General features: G+C 36.7%; 1 protein-coding gene across 39 annotated transcripts in view; it reads right to left on the reverse strand.

Annotated features, from left to right (window-relative positions):
- RBFOX2 (RNA binding fox-1 homolog 2) overlaps positions 1 to 23,668 on the reverse strand; it is a 344,250-nt gene that overhangs the window by 224,718 nt on the left and 95,864 nt on the right. For 5 of the 39 annotated variants that reach the window (XM_056798868.1, XM_056798856.1, XM_056798858.1 and 2 more), the window contains exon 1: positions 19,901 to 20,003. The exons of 28 other annotated variants lie outside the window; for them this stretch is intronic. In XM_056798868.1, coding sequence (XP_056654846.1) covers positions 19,901 to 19,942 — 42 coding nt within the window. In that variant the 5' untranslated portion in view covers positions 19,943 to 20,003. Of the gene's footprint in view, positions 1 to 11,390; positions 11,507 to 19,900; positions 20,071 to 23,668 lie in introns of those variants that run through there. 6 more of the 39 variants (XM_056798853.1, XM_056798865.1, XM_056798860.1 and 3 more) reach the window with 6 other exon arrangements.

Below are 23,668 nucleotides of genomic sequence, written 5' to 3' on the forward strand. Positions count from 1 at the left end.
TATCAGTCTTTTAAAGTGATTTCCTTGTCACAGGAGTGAGGAAGAGGGGTTCATTAGGTGAAGGAAGAAGAAAGAGTTAGAATAGGGTAAATTATCTCACATAAAAGAGCCATGAAAGAGTTTTTACAGTGAAAGGGTAAGATGGGAGTGGCAAGATGGGCAACACTTGAGCCTTACTCTTATTAGAATTGACCCAAAGAAGGAATAATACACTAAGTTGGTTATAGAAAGCTATCTTAACTTATAGGAAGAAAGGAGGGGCTTATAGAAAGGAAGAGTAGAGGGTTATAGGAGAGAGAAGGATAAAAGGGAAAAAGTAGGATAGAGGGAAATACTCAGTAATCATATCTGTGAATGTAAATGGGATGAACACACCCATAAAATGGATGAAGATAGCACAGTGGAATAAAAAACAGAATATTATAATTTGTTATTTACAGGAGATACACAAAAAAAGCAGGGGTAGCGATCATAAACTCAGACAAAGCAAAAGCAAAAATAGATCTAATTAAAAGAGATAAACAGAGAAACTACATTTTACTAAAAATTATTGTAGACAAAGAAGTACTATCAACACTAAACATATATGCACCAAATGACATAGCAAACCAAATTCTTAAGGGAAAAATTTAAATGAATTAGAAGGGGAAACAGACAGTAAAACCATTCTAGTGGAGGGACCTCAACTTCCCCCTCTAAAAATAAAATTAAGATAAAATTTAAGCAAAAAGTGAAAAACAAAAGTTAAGGAGATGAAATTGAATTTTAGTAAAGTTGGACAAGATAGGTCTCTAGAGAAAAACGAATGGGAATAGAAAGGAAAATATAGCATTTCCTCATCTACGAATGACACCTACACAAAAACTGACCGTGTATTAGGGCATAAAAATCTCACAACCAAATATAGAAAAGCAGAAATATTAAATGTATCCTTTTCAGATTATAATGCAATAAAAATTACATTCAATAAAGGACTATAAAAAGAAAAATCAAAAATTAACTGGAAACAAATAATCCTAAAAAATGAGTGGTACAAAGAAAAAAATCATAAATAGAATCAATAATTTAATTAAAAAGAATGATAACAATGAGACAGCATAACAAAATAATTTATAGGATGAAGCCAAAGCAGTACTTAGAGGAAAATGTATTTCTCTAAATGCTTACAACAATGAAATAAAAAGAAAATCAATTAACTAGTCATGCAACTAAAAATAAGCAAAAAAAAAAACCCTTAAATATTAGAAATTCTAAAACCAAAGGAGTAATAAAATTGAAAGTAAGAAAATAATTAAACTAACAAATGAAAATAGGAGCCAATCTTACAGAAAAAAATTTAATAAAGTTGGTTAATTGATTTTTAAAAAATTAGAAGTATCAAAAATGAGAAGCTCAACACTAATGAAACAGAAATGGCTCAGTGGATAGAAAGTAAGGTCTAGAGTCAGGTGAACCTGAGTTCAAAACTGGCCCCAAACATTTTCTAGTTGTGTGATCCTACATAACTCACTTAATCCTGTTTGCCTAGCCCCTTGCCCTTCTATCTTAAGTGAAATGGATGAATATTTACAAATAGATAAATTGCCCAGATTAACAGAATAGAATACTTAAACTCTATCTTGGGAGAGAAAAATTGGACAAATCATTATAGCTCCCTAAAAAATATTTCCCAGGGGCCACATGGATTCACGAATTAATTCTCAAACATTTAATTCCAATACTATATAAACTATATGGAAAAATAAGTGAAGGAGTCCTACCAAATTCCGTTTATGGAATAAATATGGTGCTGATACTTAAACTAGGAGGAATGTCAGAGCTAGCAGATGGGGTCCAACCCAAGGCAAATGAAACAGATATTGAGTACCATAACAAAGCTTTATTGGGGGTATGGGGGGTAGGTGAAGCCGGCAAATCTGTAGATACCTAAAAGTGTTCATCTGGGTGTAGAAAGAGGCAATCTTTTATAGGGTGGTGGTCTGGGATGAGGTGACCTGGGTAGTCTCTATTGGGCAAAGTTGGGGTACTTGTGTCCAGATGATTGGACAGCCCTAAGGCGAGGGGGGGGGGGGGTTGGCTTTGGGGATGGGAATTTTTGGTTCCGAGTCTTGTATAGTCAATATCATACAGGCAGTATAAGTCTAGAACATCAATCCATCATGGATTTGTTAGGTCACAGCATGGGAAGTAACAGTGTCCTATGAAGTGGAACTACTTGCTTTGTTCTGGAGTTCCAGCAGGTTCAGGGGAAAGGGAAGGGGAGGCTATTGGTCTTGGGAGGGATTAGGGAAAAAGGGTTTTAGTCCCAGGATCTATCATTCCCATTTTTTTTTCTTTTTAAATAAATCAAAGGACAAGTATGATAGAACCTGGGACCAAAAGTCCTCATCTTCCTAACCCCTACCTGAGACCAACTCCTCACCCACCCCCTTCCCAAAGTACCTGCCTAAGCCTGGGTCAGAAACTACCACAACAGTAAAACCTGGCAGGACACCAAGAAATCTGTTAGGTCCAGACAAATTACCTTCTGCATCATTGACCATCAGGCCTGAGAACTTCCCAACCCCAGAGACCAAGGTTCCCAACCCCCTTAAGGCCATCCAATGAGCTTTACCCAAGTACCCCAATTTTACCCAATAGAGGCAATTCAAATTACCTCATCCCAGATCACCACCCTATAAAAGATTGCCCCCTTCTCCATCCAAGTGATGACCTTTAGCCATCTACAGGTTGCAGAACCCTACCCCCCAACTCCCTACCCATAATAAAGTCTTGCTGCATTACTCAATCTCTCATTTGCCTTGGGTCAGACCCTTGTCAGTAAGGTCTGACAAAGAGCAAAAACAGAGAAAGAAAACTATAGACCAATTTCCCTAAGTAATATGGATACAAAAATTATAAATAAAATACCAGCAAAGATATCATCACAAGGATCATACACTATGAACAGGTAGAATTTATATGAGGAATGAAGAGTTGGTTCAATATTTGGAAAATCATTAGCATATACCATATTAATAATTTTAAAAATCATGATTATCTCAATAGATGCAGAAAAGGCTATAATAGTATACCCATTTTTACCACTATTATACTAAAAATGGCAGCTATATCAGTAAGAGAAGAAAAAGAAATTGAAGGAATTACAATAGACAACGAGGAAATAAAGTTATTACTTTTTACAGGTGTATACAATGGTATACTTAAAGGAATCCTAGAGAATCACCTAAAAAACTAGCTGAAAAATAATCAACAACTTTAGCAAAATTGTACAATATAAAATAAACCCACATTAACCATCAGCATTTATATAAATTACCAACAAAGTGCAGGAACAAGAGACAGAATGAGAAATTCCATTTAAACCAACTGTAGACAATATAAAATACTTGGGAGTCTACCTGCCAAGACAAATTCAGAACTATATGAACCTAATTACAAAACACTTTTCATACAAATAAAGTCAGATCTAAACAAATGGAAAAACATTAATTGTTCATGGGTAGCCAAATCAATATAATAAAAATGACAATTCTGCCTAAATTAATTTCTTATTCAATATGATACCAAACTACCAAAAAACTATTTTACAGAGCAAGAAAAATTAATAACAATATTCATCTGGAAGAACAAAAGGTATTTCAGTTATAGTCTTAGAAATGGCAAATAAATTTATCTACATTTCCAATCAATCAATATGTTTATTAAGCACCTACTCTGTGTTGGGCCCTGTGCTAAGCAATAAAAATACAAGTAGGGGCAAAAGAGTCTCTGCTCTCAACTGTGAAGATAGGATTAACTCTCCCCTTGTCTATTTTTAGCTTATCAAATCAAGAACTTAAAGTACCCCTACTTACAATGAAGTATGAGAGTTCAAAAGTCACTTACTAGAGTTAAGTGACAACTCCAAACGTCCCTGCCCCACCCCTTGGGCAGTGCTAGCCAAATTGAAAGACTGCCATTGATTTCTGTAAAGGAGGAGTGACAGAAAGTGACATGGAAAAAAGAGGTATAAAAAGAGACCAACGTGGTTTTTAGCATTCATTCCCTTCCTGGCATTTGGAAAGATTGGTTCCACAGATCCCTTCTTTGGTTTAAAAGAGAACTTTTCCCTGGATTCTGCATTGGCTTGCTGGATGAGTGGCTAAGATTCCTGCCTTGGCTTTGGAGAAGTCTGTGTTTGTGGAACTCTGGCTGAAGACACCACTGGGACTTCTGGCTGAGGATTATAGGAAAATCCACATGGGGACAAGGGACATGGGGAAGCCCCTGTGGGGCTGAGCCTCACTGCACCAGAGAAGGGCTGGTAGACTTGTTAAAATCTCTCTCTTTAGCTACATTTTTTCACTTTCACTCTTTCCACCTCTTTGTAAATAAAGCTGCTAAAAGTCATTTTGACTTAAGTTATAAGCTTTTAAATTTGGTGACCACAATATTACTTTATAACTATCATATTTAGCATAAAACCTAAATTTAAAATCTTATACAATCATTCACCTTGTGAACCTTCAATAAATGTAACGTAACAAAACCCAACATCACAATTCTCTCCAAATCCAAAGAAATGTTTGCACTGTGCATGTATATACTTGCTCTATAACCCTGACTGCCACTTCAACTTAAGACATCTCTTTAAGAAAAGGTGCTCATTTCCCCAAAGGCTAACAAACTCTCTCTGCAGAAATCATAGATTAGAAAATCTTCCTTTTTCTCCTTTGCTTAGGCCTCAAAAGAGGTGGTCCTTCTCCTTGTAAACATTAAAACTTTCTCCTGATTTGGAGAAATTTGGCCAGTCTGAATAGTATATCAAAGGAGAATGGATCTATATTCCAAGAACAGAAAGATAGGTTGGGACCAAGTTGCAATGGGCTTTAAAAATTATCCCAAAGGCAATAGGGAGCCATTGAAGTTTACTGACTAGTAGGTAGAGTAGCACAGTTAGATCTTCAAGTAAGGAAAATCAGTTTGGCAGCTCTAGGGGGGAATAGATTGGAATGGACAGTCTTGAGGTTGGGAAACTAATGAAAAAACAATTGCAATAATGATAATAATGCAGATGATGAAGGGATGAAATAAAGGGTAGTGGCAGTGTGATCAATCAGACAGGCAGAGAGGAAATGTTGGAGAAGTACAAACAGCAAGACTAAGCAACTGACAGAGTAAGTGGGATGAGAGAAAGGAAGGGATAAAGGTTAAGAACCTCAGACTCAAAGAAGTGTGGTGCCCTCAGTAGAAATGTTTCCAAAGTCTAGAAGCAGGGGAAGGGAAAAGGATATAGCAAAAAGAAGAAAGGACAGAACTAGGAGAGGATATCAAAATGCTGGGGAATACACAAGTGGCAATCATAACTTTGAATGTGAATGGGATGAACTCACCCATAAAATGAAAACAATTAGCAGAGTGGATTAGAATCCAAAAGCCTACCATATATTGTCTACAAGAAACACACATGAGGCAGGTAGACACACAGGTTAGAATTAAAGGTTGGAGTAAAATCTCTTGGGCTTCAACTGATAGAAAGAAGACAGGAGTTGCAATCATGATATCTGACAAAGTAAAAATAGATCTGATTAAATGGGATAGGGAAGGTAACTACATCCTGATAAAAGGCAATATAAAGAATGAGGAAATATCAATAATAAACATGTATGCACCAAATGGGGATAGCATCCAAGTTTCTAAAGGAGAAACTAGTGGAGTGGAAGGAAGAAATATATAGTAAAACTATACTAGTAGGAGACCTGAACCTACCATAATCAAATCTAGATAAATAAAAAATAAATAAATAAGAGGTAAGAGATATGAATGAAATCTTAGAAAAATTAGAGTTAATAGATATATGGAGAAAAATAAATAGGGTCAAAAAGGAATATACCTTTCTTTTCAGCAGCACATGGTACATTCACAAAGATCGGCCACGTACTAGGGCATAAAAACACGGCAAAAAAATGCAAACGAACAAAGATGCAAAAAACCTTAAATAGAATACTAGCAAATAGACTCCAGCAAGTGTTCATGGGATTATTCACAATGATCAGGTGGGATTTATACCAGGGATGCAAGAATGGTTCAATATTAGGAAAACCATTAACATAATTGACCAAATCAACAAGCAAACCAACAAAAATCACATGATTATCTCAATAGAGGCAGAAAAAGTCTTTGACAAAATATAACACTCATTCCTATTGAAAACAAAAATAGGAATAGAAGGGTCTTTCCTAAAAATAATAAACAGTATATATCTAAAACCATCAGCAAACATCATCTGCAATGGGGATAAAATAGATGCATTCCTAATAAGATCAGGAGTGAAACAAGTATGCCCATTATCACCTCTATTATTTAATGTTATACTAGAAACACTAGCAGTAGCAATTAGAGAAGAAAAAGAAATTGAAGGTATTAAAATAGGCAATGAGGAGACCAAGTTATCACTCTTTGCAGATGATATGATGCTCTATTTAAAGTATCCTAGAGAATCAATTAAAAAGCTAGTGAAAATAATCAACAAGTTTAGCAAAGTTTCAGGATAGAAAATAAATGCACATAACTCATCAGCATTTCTATATATCTCCAACATATCTCAACAGCAAGAATTAGAAAGAGAAATTCCGTTTAAAATCACCCTAGACAATATAAAATACTTAGGAATCTATCTGCTGAGACAAACATAGGAACTATATGAACACAACTACAAAACACTTTCCACACAATTAAAACTAGATCTAAATAAACAATTGGAAAAACATTAACTGCTCATGGCTAGGACAAGCTAACCCAATATTTGATAAAAACTGCTGGGAAAATTGGAAAGCAGGTTGGGAGAGATTGGGATTGGATCAATATCTCACACTCTACACCAAGATAAACTCAGAATGGGTGAATGACCTGAATATAAAAAAAGAAACTATAAGTAAATTAGGTGAACACAGAATAGTATACATGTGAGATCTTTGGGAAAGGAAAGATTTTAAAACTAAGCAAGAGTTAGAAAAAAAATCACAAAATGTAAAATAAATAATTTTGTTTACATTAAATTAAAAAGGTTTTGCACAGACAAAACCAATGCAACCAAAATTAGAAGGGAAGCAATCAATTGGGAAACAATCTTCATAACAAAAACCTCTGACAAAAGTTCAATTACTCAAATTTATAAAGAATTAAATCAATTGTACAAAAAATCAAGCCATTCTCCAATTGATAAATGGGCAAGGGACATGAATAGGCAATTTTCAGATAAAGAAATCAAAACTATTAATAAGCACATGAAAAAGTGTTCTACATCTCTTATAATCAGAGAGATGCAAATCAAAACAACTCTGAGGTATCACCTCACACCTAGCAGATTGGCTAACATGACAGCAAAGGAAAGTAATGAATGCGGGAGGGGATGTGGCAAAGTTGGGACATTAATACACTGTTGGTGGAGTTTTGAATTGATCCAACCATTCTGGATGGCAATTTGGAACTATGCCCTAAGGGTGCTAAAAGACTGTCTCCCCTTTGATCCAGCCATAGCACTGCTGGGTTTGTACCCCAAAGAGATAATAAGGATAAAGACTTGTACAAGAATATTCACAGCTGTGCTCTTTGTGGTGGCAAAAAATTGGAAAATGAGGGGATGCTCTTCAATTGGGGAATGGCTGAACAAATTGTGGTATATGTTTGTGATGGAATACTATTGTGCTCAAAGGAATAATAAACTGGAGGAATTCCATGTGAACTGGAACGACCTCCAGGAATTGATGTAGAGTGAAAGGAGAACAACCAAGAGAACATTTTACAGAGACTGACACACTGTGGTACAATCAAATGCAATGGACTTCTCCATTAGTGGCAATGTAGTGACCCTGAACAACTCGGAGGGATCTATGAGAAAGAACACTATCCACATTCAGAGGAGTAGACACAAACTGTGGGAGTAGGAACATTGAAGAAAAACAACTTGATTACATGGGTCGAGGAGGAAATTTTTGGGGATATAGACTCTAAATGATAATCCTAGTGCAAACACCAACAACATGGAAATAGGTTCTGATCAAGGACACATGTAATACCCAATGGAATTGTGCATTGGCTATGGGAAAGGTGGGTGGAGGGGAGGGAATGAAAGAATATGATTCTTGTAACCAAGGAATAATATTCTATATTGATGAAACAAAATTAAAATAATTTTTTTAATTGTGCACTAATTCCTCACCATTTTCCCAAGCAACTCAGAGTCTCACAGCAGTTCATCCAATCACCCTAGTACTTACTTTGAGAGGTGTCAATGTGAGTCATTGCATTGTTTTACACCATGTCCTGCCTCACTGTCACTATTTGGTTGTTGACCACATGGCCCCAAGGTGCAACAGTGGTGATGCTGGTGGTTCTGATAAGCCTAGAAAGGTAGTGGAGTACCTGGGTATATTCAGATAGGAAATATTTGTTGAATGATGATGGGTTTGCAACATGCATGATATATGACTTGCATAGGAGCTCACTGGTATATAAGAAAAGGTCCTACTATACTAGAGAATCTCAGAATTCAAAAAGACTTCAGAGGCCCTCCAGGCCAGCTCCTTATCTCACCTAGAATTTCTTTCACAACATTCCCATCAAGTAAACATCAGCTCTTGCTGAAGATGTCCAAAGAGAAGAAACTCATGTTTCCTTCCCATCCAGTCACTATCTCTCTGCAATTCCCACCCTCTGAGGCCAAGCAGAACTAATCAATCAAAGACCATTTAATGAGCACCAGAAACTATTCCAGGCACTGGGAAAGATAAAAATTAATAAGTCCCACCAGTAAGGAATTTATATATCAGGAGAGAAAATATATACATATTAAAGACAAAGTAATTTATTCCTCAAACACTTGAAGGCTGTTGACCCCCTCTAAAGCTTGGTTTCTCCAGATAAAATATAAACTACCTTTAAAGGAAGAAACCCAGGTTCTCTTGGGGTCACATGAAAAAATTTTCCAAATCACTACTTATTTAAAGGAATACAAATTAAGGCAATTCAGATTCCTTATACTCATGGGGGGGGGGGATAAGGGGGGGGGATGACAAAAAGGAAAAATGATGAATGTTGGAGAGGCTATAGGAAATCAGGTGCACTGCTGGCAGCCACAGCTGTGTATATTCTAGAAAGGAATTAGAATACTACACTCATTGCAGAACACAATGTGAAAATTCAAACTGAAAACCTGACACAACCCTAATACATCAGAATGGCTCTGCATGTCTAGAAACAACCTAGTCTAATTAGGTCTGCTCCGGAGCTCAAAATAAATGAATGAGGAAACAGAGCAACACTGGAAAGATTACTAATTAGTATAAGAACAACCTACCAATCAGAGGTATCCTAAAACAGAATGAGCAACCTGGAAAACTGGAGTGTTTCCTATCATTTGAAAGTATCTGAACTGAGGTTATACAGGAATGTTACATATAGAGTTTCATGTTTCAGGTAAAGGTTAGATTAATGACTCTAAGATCCTCTGAAATTTAAGACTTTGAGGTTAAGATTTTAAAATAGAACTAGAGGCCTGGTCTAAATAGGTAAACCCCCCAGATGATGGTGGCATACCTTAAAGCAATGGCCAAAATTGACTCACATATACCACAAGGCATCATGATGGAAAGAATAACAGTCTGAGATACACTGAAAGGCCTTCATATGGTCTAGTGCTGGATATCATCTGGTCAAACTCCTTTTATGATGGGAAAATGGAGGCTCAGGAGATTAGGCCCTTGACTCTAAATTCAGTTTCCTTTCCATAAAACCATTATGCCATAGGAACTAGATTGGGTATTCTGGGAAGAAACTGCTGACCAGAAGACAGTATGCCATTTGGGTTATGAAGTCTACAAGTAAGGTCTAAGGTGAGAGACCAACCAGAAAGAGTTACAACTCCTAAGTGGGAAGACTTTTAATTAAATATATGTCTTTGTCTGGCCTAAAGGTTACCCATGTTCCTGCAACTAAGGCCAATGAGGGAGATAGGAACTGTTGTTTCCCTCAAGGTTTTGCAAAAAAGAAAAATTGTTTCTGAAAAGACCCCTAATAAAGAGTTCTACTTTTCAGTACAAAAGTAGAACTGGAATGCACTAGACTAGTCACAAATCTTACACAGTGGACAGAGTCATAATGGAAATGAAATCTATGAGAGGAAGGTCCATAGGGAAAACTTTCTTGCCAGATTTCTATAGCAACAATAATAACAGAACTTCTGGCAGACAAAGCACTTTTCAACAGGCAATACCTGTTTGAGATAGACAATTCCAGGATCCCCATTTTAAAGATAAGAGCTGTCCATCTCTTGGCTGTGCCTTTTCCCCAGTTGTTTCTATTCCTAGAATGCTTTCCTCTCCTCACCACTGCCTCCTAGCTTACTTTACTATTCAAATCAAAATCAGCCTTCTCTCTTGATCCTCTCCCTTGTGTCTCCACTCTTGAAATTGTCTTCTGCTCACCCTGTCTATATCTTAGATCTACAATTTGAAAATAGTTTCCACTAAAACTGGAGTTCCTCAAGAGCAAAGAGCAGGTCATTTGCTTTCTTTATATCCCCCCTGCATAGCATAGTGCCTGGCATACGGTAACAATAACTGATGGCTGACTGAGATTCAAGTGGTGAAGAACATAACCTTGAGGCTCCACTTCCTGACTAACTATTGGGGCTCCTTCTACTGATGCCTCAGACACTGGCTAGTTTATCTCCCGTTTACTCCTTGTGGAGGTCTGAAAAGAAACAAAATAGTTAGTTGCCTGGGGCTGAAAATGCACTAGCTAGCTAAACAAGAAGAAAAAAACCTTTTTTGGCAGCAAAGGCCCTAAAAAAAGAGAGAGAGAGAGAGAAAAGCTTCACTGAATGTTCAAAAATCAATTGCTGACTCAGGGCTGGGAGGGACCTCAGATATTCTCTAGTAGAGCCCCCTCCAGCTGCAGATGAGGATAATTCATTGCCAGTAAGGACGCTTGCACAGCCCATCAGAGGGAGAACTAGGAGTGGAACTGTGTCTCTCCTGAGTCTCTCCTGAGTCCCCAAACTAGAGCTCTTTCCAGAATCTGCTTAATCTGTTAAACCAAGACAAACCCAGGGCAATTTTCCAACTACCCTCAAATTATCAGACAGAGAGAAGGAAAGGAAGCAAAAGATGGTAAATCATGAAGCTGCGGATCATATAGAAGCTACTCTCTCTGGCTGACAATGTTCCCTTTCGTTTGCATGCATGCAAGCTGTTAAAGGAAAAGTCTGAAGATAACTAAGCTCCCCAAGGCATAGAATTCCCTTCCTCCAAGTGCTGGAGAAGCCTACTTTTGTAATGGGAAGCAAAAGTCAAAGAAGAGGAGGAATGCCTGCACTACCACCAATGCTATCACATGCAGAAACTCACACTGTACATGGTTCCCATCATGTATCATCTGGCTCTGGAAAAGAAGGACAACAAAAGGCATCTCAGCCACTCGAGCTTAATAGCAATGTGAGTTGCTCTCAGCCTATAGAGTTCAAAGAACCTAGAGAGAAGATAAACATAAACCAACATGTATAATCGCTACTGCAATTGTTCCTGACCTTGAAATAAGGATTCATTTCAAATGTTTAAAAAAAAAGCCAAAGGATCTCAAACACATAAAAGCAATTACACTATTAGAATCCATTGATTGAGAAAACAAGTTTTTTTTAAAGCAAAAATGTTTTACTAGTTTGCATTATTAATAATAATCTATATGCACATATGAAAATAGTAATAAATCTATGTTTGAAACACAGGTATATGCACAGAAAATATGTATGCTTATTTATGGATCATCATACTCCTTGCAATATCTCATAGCTTTACCAGTCAGGAATTACCACTGTCTGTAGCTATCAACATTTGAAGCTCTGGCATACAACAAACTGTTAACTGTCTAGGAAAAAAAAAAACTCTAGTCATCTGGAAAAGTAAAAAGTACTAGATTCCACTACCATCCAGATTCCTTCTATTACTCACCAAAAAAAAAACCTTTAAAAGGCAGCTTAGTGCTAAATCTTAAATATACAACACTGATCTCCTCAAAAGATAACTGGTCAAAAAAGGTTTTGTGCAAATAAAACCAATGCAATCAAATTTAGAAGGGAAGCAACAAATTCAGGAAAAAAAATTTTATAACAAAAATTTCCAACAAAGGTCTATTTCCAACAAAGGTCTAATTACTCAAAATTTATAAGGAGCTAAATCAATTGTACAAAAAAATCAAGCCATTCCCCAATTGATAAATGGGCAAGGTTTTGATCCAGCCATAGCACTGCTGGGTTTATACCCCAAAGAGATAATAAGGAAAAAGACTTGTAGAAAAATATTTATAACCCCACTCTTTGTGGTAGCAAAAAAACTGGAAAATTAAGGGATGCCCTTCAATTGGGGAATGGCTGAACAAATTGTGGTATATGTTGGTGATGGAATATCATTGTGTTCAAAGGAATAATAAACTGGAAGAATTCCATGTGAACTGGAATGACCTCCAGGAATTGATGCAGAGTGAGAGGAGCAGAACCAGGAGAACATTATACACAGAGACTGATACACTATGGCACAATCAAATGTAATGGACTTCTCTACTAGCAGCAATGCAATGATCCAGGACAATTCAGAGGGACTTATAAGAAAGAACCCCATTCACATCCAGAGAAAGAACTGTAAGAGTAGAACAACAGAAAAAAGCAACAACTGCTTGATCACATGGGTCAATAGGGATATGATTGGGGATGTGGACTCTAAATGATCACTCTAATGCAAATATTAATAATATGGAAATAGGTCTAGATCAATGACACATGTAAAACCCAGTGGAACTGCTCGTTGGCTATGGGAGGCGAGGAGGCAGGGAAGGAAAGAATATGAATCATGTAACCATGGAAAAATATTCTAAATTAATTAAATTAAAAAATTTAGGTAAATAAATATAACTGGTCAATAAATATGAACAAGTAGATGTAAAAGGGAAAAAATCTAAACTATCAATAATCATCTGTAACTCAAAGAAAGAGGGGAAAAGTTTGTATGTGTAAAATATTTATGGCAGCTCCTTTTATGGTAGCCAAACCTAGAAATTAAGGGAGTATCCACCACCAGTTGGGGAATGGCTAAACAAACTATGATATATGAATGAAATGAGTTTTGCTTCATAACAAATGATAAAATAGACAATTTCATAGTAAACTGTAAAGGGAAACCTTTATAAACTGATGCAGAAAGGGGAGAACAAAACTAAAAGAACAACTTACACAATAACATAATAGAGAAAAACTGAAAAATTTCAGAACTCTAATCAAATCATTTTTAAAATCACAAATCCAAAAAAAAAAGAAATGATGATGAATCATCACACAGAGGTGATGAATTTAAAATACAGAAAGAAATATATATTTTTTTCTCTTTTTTTAAACCCTTACCTTCCATCTTGGAATCAATACTGGGTATTGGTTCCAAGGCAGAAGAATGGTAAGGGCTAGGCAATGGGGGTCAAGTGACTTGCCCAGGGTCACACAGCTGGGAGATGTCTGAGGTTATATTTGAACCTAGGACCTCCCATCTCTAGGCCTGACTCTCAATTCACTGAACTACTCAGCTGCCCCCAAGAAATATACATTTTCTGATGTGGCAAATGTGGGAATTCATTTTGCTAGATTATATAGAAATATCTTGAGGGATTAAAAAAATAAACTTGTTTAAAAAAAAAAAAGACAGCTTTTCCTCAACTCCATTCCTAATGGAAGTCTTCTGCAATAAGTTGCTGGGATCTTCTACATCTTCCACTTCTTAACTTAGAACCTAAAATACTAAAATACTAAAATAGCAGATCATAGAAGCTGATGACCTAAAAAAAAGTCAGACATTTTCCCAGAACATCTTTTTAGTGCCCAGTTCCTTTCAGTACTTCAAATACTCTCAAGTCCAAGAGACCTACTCAAATCTAAATTAACCTCAGCTGGCCTTGACACGGTAACTTTTTGGTGATAAACACTAAGGTCTCACTAGAGGCAAGCAAAAATTATGAGACTTCTTCCTTTGGACAGGAGACTGGTCCTTCCCATCCTCCAATTCACAAGTCTGTGCTTCTACAATAAGAACCCCATTTATGAATGGGTTGTATGATAAAAGCTTATTTGTAGATTGGTTGTCTCTTAAAACTGTATTTTCATATGGAAACAGAGTAATAAATAATGGCTTGATTCCTAGACCAGCTCATTAAAGCCTATTTAACTCAAAATATATCACCAAAACACAAATATTACTACAGAACCTAAGAATTATTTCTAACAATGCTCCCTTATTAAATCCCACTATAATCCATTTTAGACCAGTAAGAAAGTATGTCTGCCAGAAGCAATCCCAAAAGTAAAACAAATACACCTCTCCCACCTATCCATCCCCATTCTTTTCCTAAATAATATATAGTACAGATGATTTCAGTAGCACCAAAAAGGGGATCAAAGAGGGAAAATGAATCTCTGGTGCCTCCAATAACAGGATGGAGAAAAGAGTTCTTGTGGCTGGCATGGAAAGAGGGTCCTCAATTTGAGCATGCAAAGACTGCCTCTTTATCCCAAAGCAAAGTAACCTCATTTGTGACACAAATTGAAAATTGTGGCACAAAACTAAAACCCAATTCAGTTCCTATCAGTCACAGATTGAAAGAACCAAGCGGGCAATATCTCTTTAAAAGTAAATCTTCTCTCTTAACTGATGGCTGCAGTGGAACTTTGAATTGGAGTGACAATATCCCAGAAACAAATACATTCAACCCAAAGAGTAAATAATAAAATGGAAGGAATACCTCTTTGATTACATACATTTTGAAGGTCTTCTCCTTACTAACTTCCAAATTCCTTAGCACTATCCCTTTTCCAGATATTTCTCTTCTTTCGTTGCTAGGATCTTCATTTGTAAATTACACTAAATATTGCTTACCCTTGCTAGACACATTTCCCCAACCTGAATGGTCATACTAGATAAATTTTAATTTTATACTTTAAGTTAACAGCAGACAAAAACCTGATGTGCAAAGGTTTCAACAAAGTCAAAGAACACATTTTGATTTATTACCAGAATGTCCTATTGAATCTTCTCGGTTCTTTCTTCTCAATCATCAAAAGCCTCCACCATAAGTCCATACGCTAATGACAGGACTGCAGAGCTGGATGGAATTATCATCATCATCATCATTCTCATCACAATCATTATGTATGGCTGTTGAAATCCTCCCATACTAAAAATGGGACATCGTCATGGCAAAAACTTTTGTCAAAAAAAAAAATTCTCTTTTCTGCTCTGCTACTGTCTCTCTGGACTTTTCTACCTCCATCCCAAGTCTTTCGATACTGGAGATGCCTTTCCTCCAGTAATTTAAGTGTCTTGGCCATCCATGCTTAATTCTCTCTTAGCTCTGCTCCAAACTTTCTCTGATTGTACCTCACCCTCTCAATAGACACAACATACTTTCCAGCTCCCTTTTATGCATACTATGATCCTTCCCCCACACAATGCAAGCTCCCAAAGGGCAGGAACTCTCTTCTCTTTCAGTCTGCATTTGTGTTTTCAGCCCTTAATAATAAAGTCTGCCTTCTTCCATAAAAGCTTCTATATAACTCTAGTCCATGCTGATCTCTTCCTTTTTTCAACTTCTATAGCTTCAATTTATTGAATAATAAATGCTCACTGATAAGTTGTATTTTGTGTATATCTTATTCCTCTCTACTAGATTTGTAAGCTCCCTAAAAACAAGGACTGAGCTTCTTTAGAATCCTCATTTTTTCCCAGGTTTCTTAGTTAAAGTACAGATACTCTATGTACAACCAAATGTGTCAGCCTTTTATAAACCATGTTTATTTAAAGAGATTCTCATATTTGCATACTGTCTCTTAGAGCTCAAAAAAAAAAGAAATTTCTATTAGGTCAAGTTTAGGGTTTGGGTAAAAATCAACCTAACTAGAGAGCTGACTAGATGATGTTGAAGGTTCATTTCTGTTCTGAATCTTATTGCTAGTGCAAAGCTAAATATAGTGCATATATCTATTACAGAATGGAAAGACCAAGAGAAATATGGGATCAAAGCAATCTGGAACCTGCTAGTCGTCATCAGCAAAATCAGACCTAGTTCTGAGACTCAAAAAAATGATTGCTTCAATTCACTGAAAAATGTGGTTCTCAATAGGAAATTTAGCAGATTTAAAGGACTTAAACAGGAAAGGAAAAAAAGATTAAACATTGACAAAATTAATCACTTTGCCAGGCTTTAATATCACTTTTTTTCAAGTGCTGAGGGAAGCTAGCAGTTAAGTAAATAATTCCAATGAGAGCACAATTATCAATAAGATCAAGATCAAATCATCTGCCTACACTGATGAATATGAACAGTTTCACTGAGTGACCAAATGGAAGTTATTAATCCAGCCCATAAAATGGTAGATCAAACTAGATTTAACTGTTTTTAGTTTTTAAAAATACGTAAATAGGGGGCAGCTGGGTATGATTGAGAGTGGATTGAGAGCCTAGAGAGGGAGATCCTAGGTTCAAATCTGGCCTCAGATACTTCCCAACTGTGTGACCCTGGGCAAGTCACTTGACCCCCATTGCCTAGCCCTTACCACTCTTCTGCCTTGGAACCAATACAAAGTATTGATTCCAAGATGGAAGGTAAGGGTATAATAATAATAATAATAATAATAATAATAATAATAATAATAATAATAAGATAGATAGATAGATAGATGATACGTTTATATAAATGATTGAAGATAAAGCTTCAGATAGCTCCCTACAGATCTTTCACTAGTCCTACTCTGAGGCCTCCCCATGGTATAAAGGAGACCCTAAGTGCCCCCAAGAGACTAAACTGATAACTGTGCTCATACTCTAAACCTTAGCAGTCCAATAGGACCTTGAAGAGTTAGTTCTCCAATGCCATGTGACCAGAGGCCAGCAATATTGGCATCAGAGACAGTCAATATCAAGTAAGTCTCATGGGAATGATGTTAAATTTTTCAGTCACAGCAACTCATAGACCCTCTTTTCACATTATAGAGCAACAGCATCTTATGTTAATATGTCAGTAAAGGAAAGAAACACAACAAAATCCTAGGCATCTAAAGTGCTCAAATATAAATATATACATATATATATGTATATATGTGTATATATATATATATATATATATATAAATTGTTCAAAACTTTGTTACTTAGATGGCCCTCTGATACTATTATGTGGATGCTGCTTTCAATGGGAAAAAGAGGGCCCATCCCTCCCTTCTTTGCTGCTCTGGGGTGACTCTTGTCCATTTCCTCCCATTAATATTTCACAGTAACCTAGTAAATTGCATGTAAATACAAATGAGCATGTACTGTCTTGTGCTAGAATCCCCCTTTTTTTTACCCATTAAAGTCCATTTTCTTGACAGCTCAAAAAGGATTTCTAATTATCTGGACTGCCAATGCTTCTGTCTCAGAGCCGTATATAGCTCATCACATTTCCTGCCTCAGCTGTTGTAGTCTAGTGCCACACAAGTCTGTCTGAATGTCCCCAACCCTCCTGTGAGAGGCTGAGCCACCCAACAAAGAGCAGGCATCCAAATTCCCAGATTTAGCCTCAAACTTCACTATTGTGCCACTCCTTCCTTATTCCAGAGAGAATCAGTAGTCCTCCCACTATGCCACTCTCTCCCCAATTCAATTTCGCATCTGAAGGAAAGGAGTAGAAATCACAATATATTTCACAATAACTAACAATTAGTGCTTTCCCATCTACCTGGCAAGGTCATTGCAGTTTGGCAATGACCTGGGCCCAAAACAGAGGAGCAAGAGAAAGGGCTAAATTGTATCTGTGAAACTGCACAGTATTTTCAATGATCCCAAGCTGCAAAGTACAAAGGCCCATCATTCCCACCTAAGTGTACTACCAAAAATGAAACTATAGGCTTCCAAAGCTTGAAACACCACAGGGTCCAAAAATGAGAACTGAAGGAGATTCAAAAGGATAATAATGAGCACAAGGAGTGAGAAGGAGGCCTATTTCCAAGCATGACCTGTACATACAAGGGTAGAATGGCTACTGAAAAGGAGATGTCTGATGAGAATAGAGAAGGCCTTTCATGTCAGGTACAAAGGATGGCCAATTAGATAGCCTAAAAATTCCTCTGATGCCCACAAAATGAAAAAAGAATCAAATGAGCTTCCAGCACATTGGATGGCTCTTTTGTAGAGAACCTACAGATAGAAAAATACACAAGAATAAAAAGACAAAAGGGAGCCATCTGGAAAGAATCCCCATATTAAATAAATCTGTGAATCTAGGACCTCTTATTGTTCAATAGTAGCAATAAGACCTTCAGATGAAGGCAAGATTTTTAAAGTTATAGAGATTTTAATACTGGGTATTTTATTTGTTTCTTTCAAATATACCACAATGTACTTGAACTATTATTTTATGGACATTAACTTTAAAATTTCCATAGATAAATTACCACAAAGGGACAATAACTTCTACAGCCCCTACATTCTGCATTAGCTCTTTAACTTTCCTTGCCAATTTTCTCTTTTGATATTCCAAACTATTGCCATCTTTCAAGCAAAAGATACTTTCCGAGATGATATGGAGGGAGAAAAATGCCAAGAGCCCTGGTAGAAACCCAAATTAGGTGAGAATAGATGAAGAAAAAGCCTACTTGCAAAGACTGAGCCTAAGACTTATCTAGAAATCTCTGAGAACTTGGTGTCCTTCAGAAAAATAATTCTTTGTATAAGCATATAGAGAATTAGGGGTGAAATGGACATGCTCCTTTATAAATGTGTGACAATGAGAGGATGCCACTTTTTTTTAAGTACCTGGATTAATCCATCCAAATGAGTGCTGTCACTACCAAAGCGGTCTTCTTGGAACATTAAGTTCATATATGTTGCTATTGTTCAAAACAAGTGTGGAATTCCTCTTAAATGAAATGCCTTCATTGACTGTAGCATACTCTTTCTAATATTTAAAGGTAGCAAATTAGTGGATTGGATTTTTGGGAAACGGCCAAATTCAATGTTCCTGATGAGTGGTTCAAAGATCTCAAAAAATAAGATAAAAACTGTAAGGTACAATTATAAAGTAATATGGTTGGTTTTCTTATCTGGCTCATGGCTGTTGAAGTCAATTCCAAAATGTTTTAAGTAACAATGGTAGTATCAATTATCAGTGCTATTGTCACCTAACCAACTGCAAAGTCAGTACCCATTTGGATACATATATTCTGGTAGTCTTTCAGAAAATCCATTTCCTTACTTTACAGTTATCCTATATATTTATAAAAGCAGATATGCCCTCTACCCTCAACCCTCAATTTTCTTTCTTTCTCTCTCCTTCCCCTTCCCCCTCCTTCAGGCTCCCCTCCCCCCACACACACACAATAATGCAGGATTATCGGGTTAAATTTTTGCTGGGAGGAAAACTATTTCAATATCCAAGGTAGGGGTGTGGTGTTACCTGGATGGTTTCATAACAAGATTGTTTTACATATGCAAAGATATCATCATTGTAAAAAGGCATTTATAAAGCATCCCAATAGAGAATCAGAACAGTTGCTGTACAAAGGCAACTATAACCAAAATTTATGCACACATACCCATGCACAAAAAACAGAGACACAAAGATACCTCATATCTAAATTTACATTGTTATTAAGCAAAGAAATAGAATATTTTTAGGCAGAAAAAAATCAGGCAACACTGCAGATAATCACAATGCTAACAACCAGCCTTTTTTGCTTCAACTAAAATTTCTAAACCTGAATTCCCCTAGTGTCATCCCCCCACCCCCGCACACACCCCCACCCGGGTCCTGCACCATCCCCACCCCACACACACACCCAACTCCCCACCAACCTCACAGGGGTTCCTGGGCTGGTCCATGGAATCTGATGACATCACTCCCTCTTCCTTCCTGGAATTCTAAACCCTGCTGCTCTCCCCTTGCACACAGCTCCCATCTCCATAGCAACCTCACCTCCTCCTGCTTCCCTATTGGCCTCATAGAGCAGGATACACAAAAAGGTTTTCCGTTCTCCTAAGAAAAAAATGATGCTTTCAACAGGAACTCAAGCTAAATTTAGGTGCTTCAGATTCAGAGTCCTATGACTAAGGAAATGCAGTGAGAAATGTCCTCCTTCACATAGGGCACTCACCATTCACCCCCACCCAAAACTAGTAATTTCATTTCATCTCCTCTGCCCTCCAAGAAACTGAGATATCCATTGAGCATTAAAGCAATTTGAATGTCCCACATAGTTCAGTATCAGAAAACTATCTCATCTCTTCCAGGCTGAAAAAGTATAAGTAAATAACTGTGTCTAGAAAACACACAAAACATCTGCATGCTCTTGTCTACAAGCCAGGCCCAAAGAGAGAGCCCTTCTAATGATTCAGTAAATCTGATCCTTTCTATTAGTCACTGAAGAACACTTTCACCTTCACAAGGGGTACAAGGAGTACAGTGACTAAAAGAACTAAGTCAGGGACCATAACATTTGTGTTTTATTTTCACCTTGTTCACTGTGAGTAACCTTGAGCAATTCCTCTAGAAAGAATCCCCTATACAGAGGTGTTTAAGGACTTCTGGACAAACTCAGAGGGTCTGAGTTATTCATAAAGTTATTCATATATTCTAACTAATATAGGAACAGCTGGTTCCATTATTAATTAAATTTCTTTAAAAAAAAACAACTAGTTAGCACTTATGAAACATTTCTCATTTGATCCTCACAATAACCTCATGAGAGAGGTGCTATTATCCCAATTTTATGGATATTGATATGGATAAAATCTGAATTCAGGTCATCTTGACTCCTAAATCCTACACTCTACCCATTGCATAGTCTAATTACCCCCAGCAACTTAGGTCTTTTTCTGTCTCAAAATTGATATTAAGTACCAATTCTAAGACAGAAGAGCAGTAAGAGCTAGGCAATGGAGATTAAGTGATTTGCACTCACACACCTAGGAAATATCTGGGACCAGGTTTAAACTCAATTCCTCTTGAACTCCAAGCCTGGGACTCTTGATGACTGTGCTACCCAAATGCCCCACAATAGCTTATGTCTTAAGAATAACAATCTTCCAGGAGAGATCTTACTTTCAAGGGCTAGAATTGATGCCTAGAATCACAGAATCACTAAATGTGAGAGTTGAAAGGAACAATCAGCTATCTAGTTAATATCATACAGGAAAGGAATCTCTACTATCACACCCCTGATAAATGGTCATTCATTGCCAGTTTGAAGAGCTCCAAGGAAAAGGAACCCACTATCTCCTGAAATAGCACATTTCACTTCTAGACAACTCTAAACAATTTTTTAAAAGGTTTTCTTTATGTCCAGCCTAAATTGGCCTATTTACAACTTCAACCTACCAATATTGTGGGTTCTGCCCTTAAGGGGCCAAACCCAACCACTTTCCCAATTTCTCCACAAGATAGCCCTTCAAATTCTATATGAATCTATGATTCCTTCAAATGATCTTTATATCATTTATACTCAAGGTTCTTCATCATCCTGGACCCTCCTCCATTTTATCAACATCCGTCTTAAGCCATGGTGCCCAGAAATGAACAATACTCCAAATGAAGAGTCTGTGGAGAATAAAGCATCCTAATGTGACTATCACCATCCTATCCCCAGATGCCACCTAGTACCCTTCAATATAATACAAGATCTAATTAGCTTTTTTGATGCCATATCACACCATGACTGATACTGAATTTACAATCCAATAAAACCCAAAGATCTTTTTCAGAATAAGTGCTGTGATGCCATGTTTCCCCTAAGTGCAAGATTTTACACTTCTTCCTGCTGAATTTAATTTCATTTCTCCTACTGATTTTATATTTATTCCTACTGAATTAGATTTGATCTAATGCTTTAGTCAGTGAAAATCCTTTTGAATTCTCTGGCAGTTCCTGTTTTAGATGTCTTTCCTAACTTTGTATCATTTGCAACTGTAATAAACATACCATCTATGCCTTTATTTAAATCACTGCTAAAAATGTTAAAAAGGACACGTTCTGGGGGCACTTCACCAGAGACCTCCTGTCACATTGACACTGAACAGCTAACTCTGAGCCTAGTCAGTTTCAAATCCATAATCTATATCTATCTTCTCCATAAGAATACTATTATTTGAAATTGACCAAATTTAAAAAAAAAGAATACTAAGATATATACTTAGTTGTTTGTTTTTAACTGAGCTAAAACCAAGGCAAATCCCTTTATTTAAAGTCATTCCTTTCAACTACTAGTTGAGCCATCCCTTCAAAAAAGGAAATTAAATTAGACTAACAAGAACCTGGTCTTGAAATCGCCACTTTCCTTTCTTAGATAATCACCAACCACTTTTTTGGTAATCCTTCTTGAAACTTCCCAGAGAACCGAAGTCAAGCTCACTGGCCTATAGTATACAGTCTCTGTTCTCATCTCTTTTTTGTAAATTTGCACATCTGCCTTTCTCCAATCCTGTGACACTTTGTCTATTCTCCAAAATATCACAAATATCATTGACAATAACACAGCAATTACATCTGCCAATTCTTTCGGGATATGAAACTATAGTTCATCTGGGCCAGGAGGTTTGAATTCATAAAGGTCAACTAGGTCTCTTCTTATCACCTTCTTATCTTAGGTAGAAAATGTCTGCCAATCATTTTTATCTTATCATTTCAATCGTAAAGAGCATTCTCCTTTACAGAGGAAACAAGAAATAAAATGCACATTGAGAGCTGTTTCTTCTCAATTTTCAAATATAATTGTCCCTTCTACCCCCAAAAGAAAGTCAACACATTTCTGATCATTTTTCTCCTCAAATTTAACTTTTAAAAAATCTCCTTTTTCTTATCCTTGGCTTTCCTTACAGTTTTGGCTTAGTCTGAGCTTAGAAAAGATCTTTATAAGACTGTCCACTCATATTCACCTGCTACCTTGAGCCTACCTTCTGTATGTTTTTTTCTTTTTTTAATCTAAGTTGGTTAACAACATTTCCTGGGTACTCATGATGATCTCTTCTGACAAATCTCATTTTCTTCCTCCTCAGTGAAATTATTTCCTTTTAGGTTTTCAGAATTTCATTCTAGAGGAACTCCCATTGTCTCCTAGCTTGAGTTCTTGATTGAAGCATTTTAGAAAATAAGAATCCTACCTTTCTTCTGAATTCACTGAAATGTTTTCCCAAAAATCTAGGATGTATGTTAGACCCTAGATTTCCTTTCCCCCATCATCAACTTTATGATGGCATGATTAACTGCCCCCAAAGTTCCCATCATTTCCACTCCAGTAATCAGTTTCCCCTTGTTAAGAACAAGGTAAAAAAAATTTTTTTTTTCCTTGTTGGTTTCTCTAGCTTTTGCGGGGTGAAACTCTCACTAAGTTATTAGTTCCTCTGCTTTTGGCTGAAAACTCATCCTTCTGTGCCAGGCTTATGATCTTTTCCCCAAACTTCTCATCTATTTCCTATTTCTGGCCAGATGGTCTATTGTATACTACAAGGACAAAATTATCCTCTCTGTCTCTGCCACCTTTGACATTTACCCAAGTACTCTATCATTCATGTCAATCCCTCTACCCCTAAATTTCCTGACAACTATACTTTTTAATATAATTTACATAC

Source organism: Monodelphis domestica, chromosome 5 (genome assembly GCF_027887165.1).
Source record: "Monodelphis domestica isolate mMonDom1 chromosome 5, mMonDom1.pri, whole genome shotgun sequence".
NCBI classification, from domain to species: Eukaryota; Metazoa; Chordata; class Mammalia; order Didelphimorphia; family Didelphidae; genus Monodelphis; species Monodelphis domestica.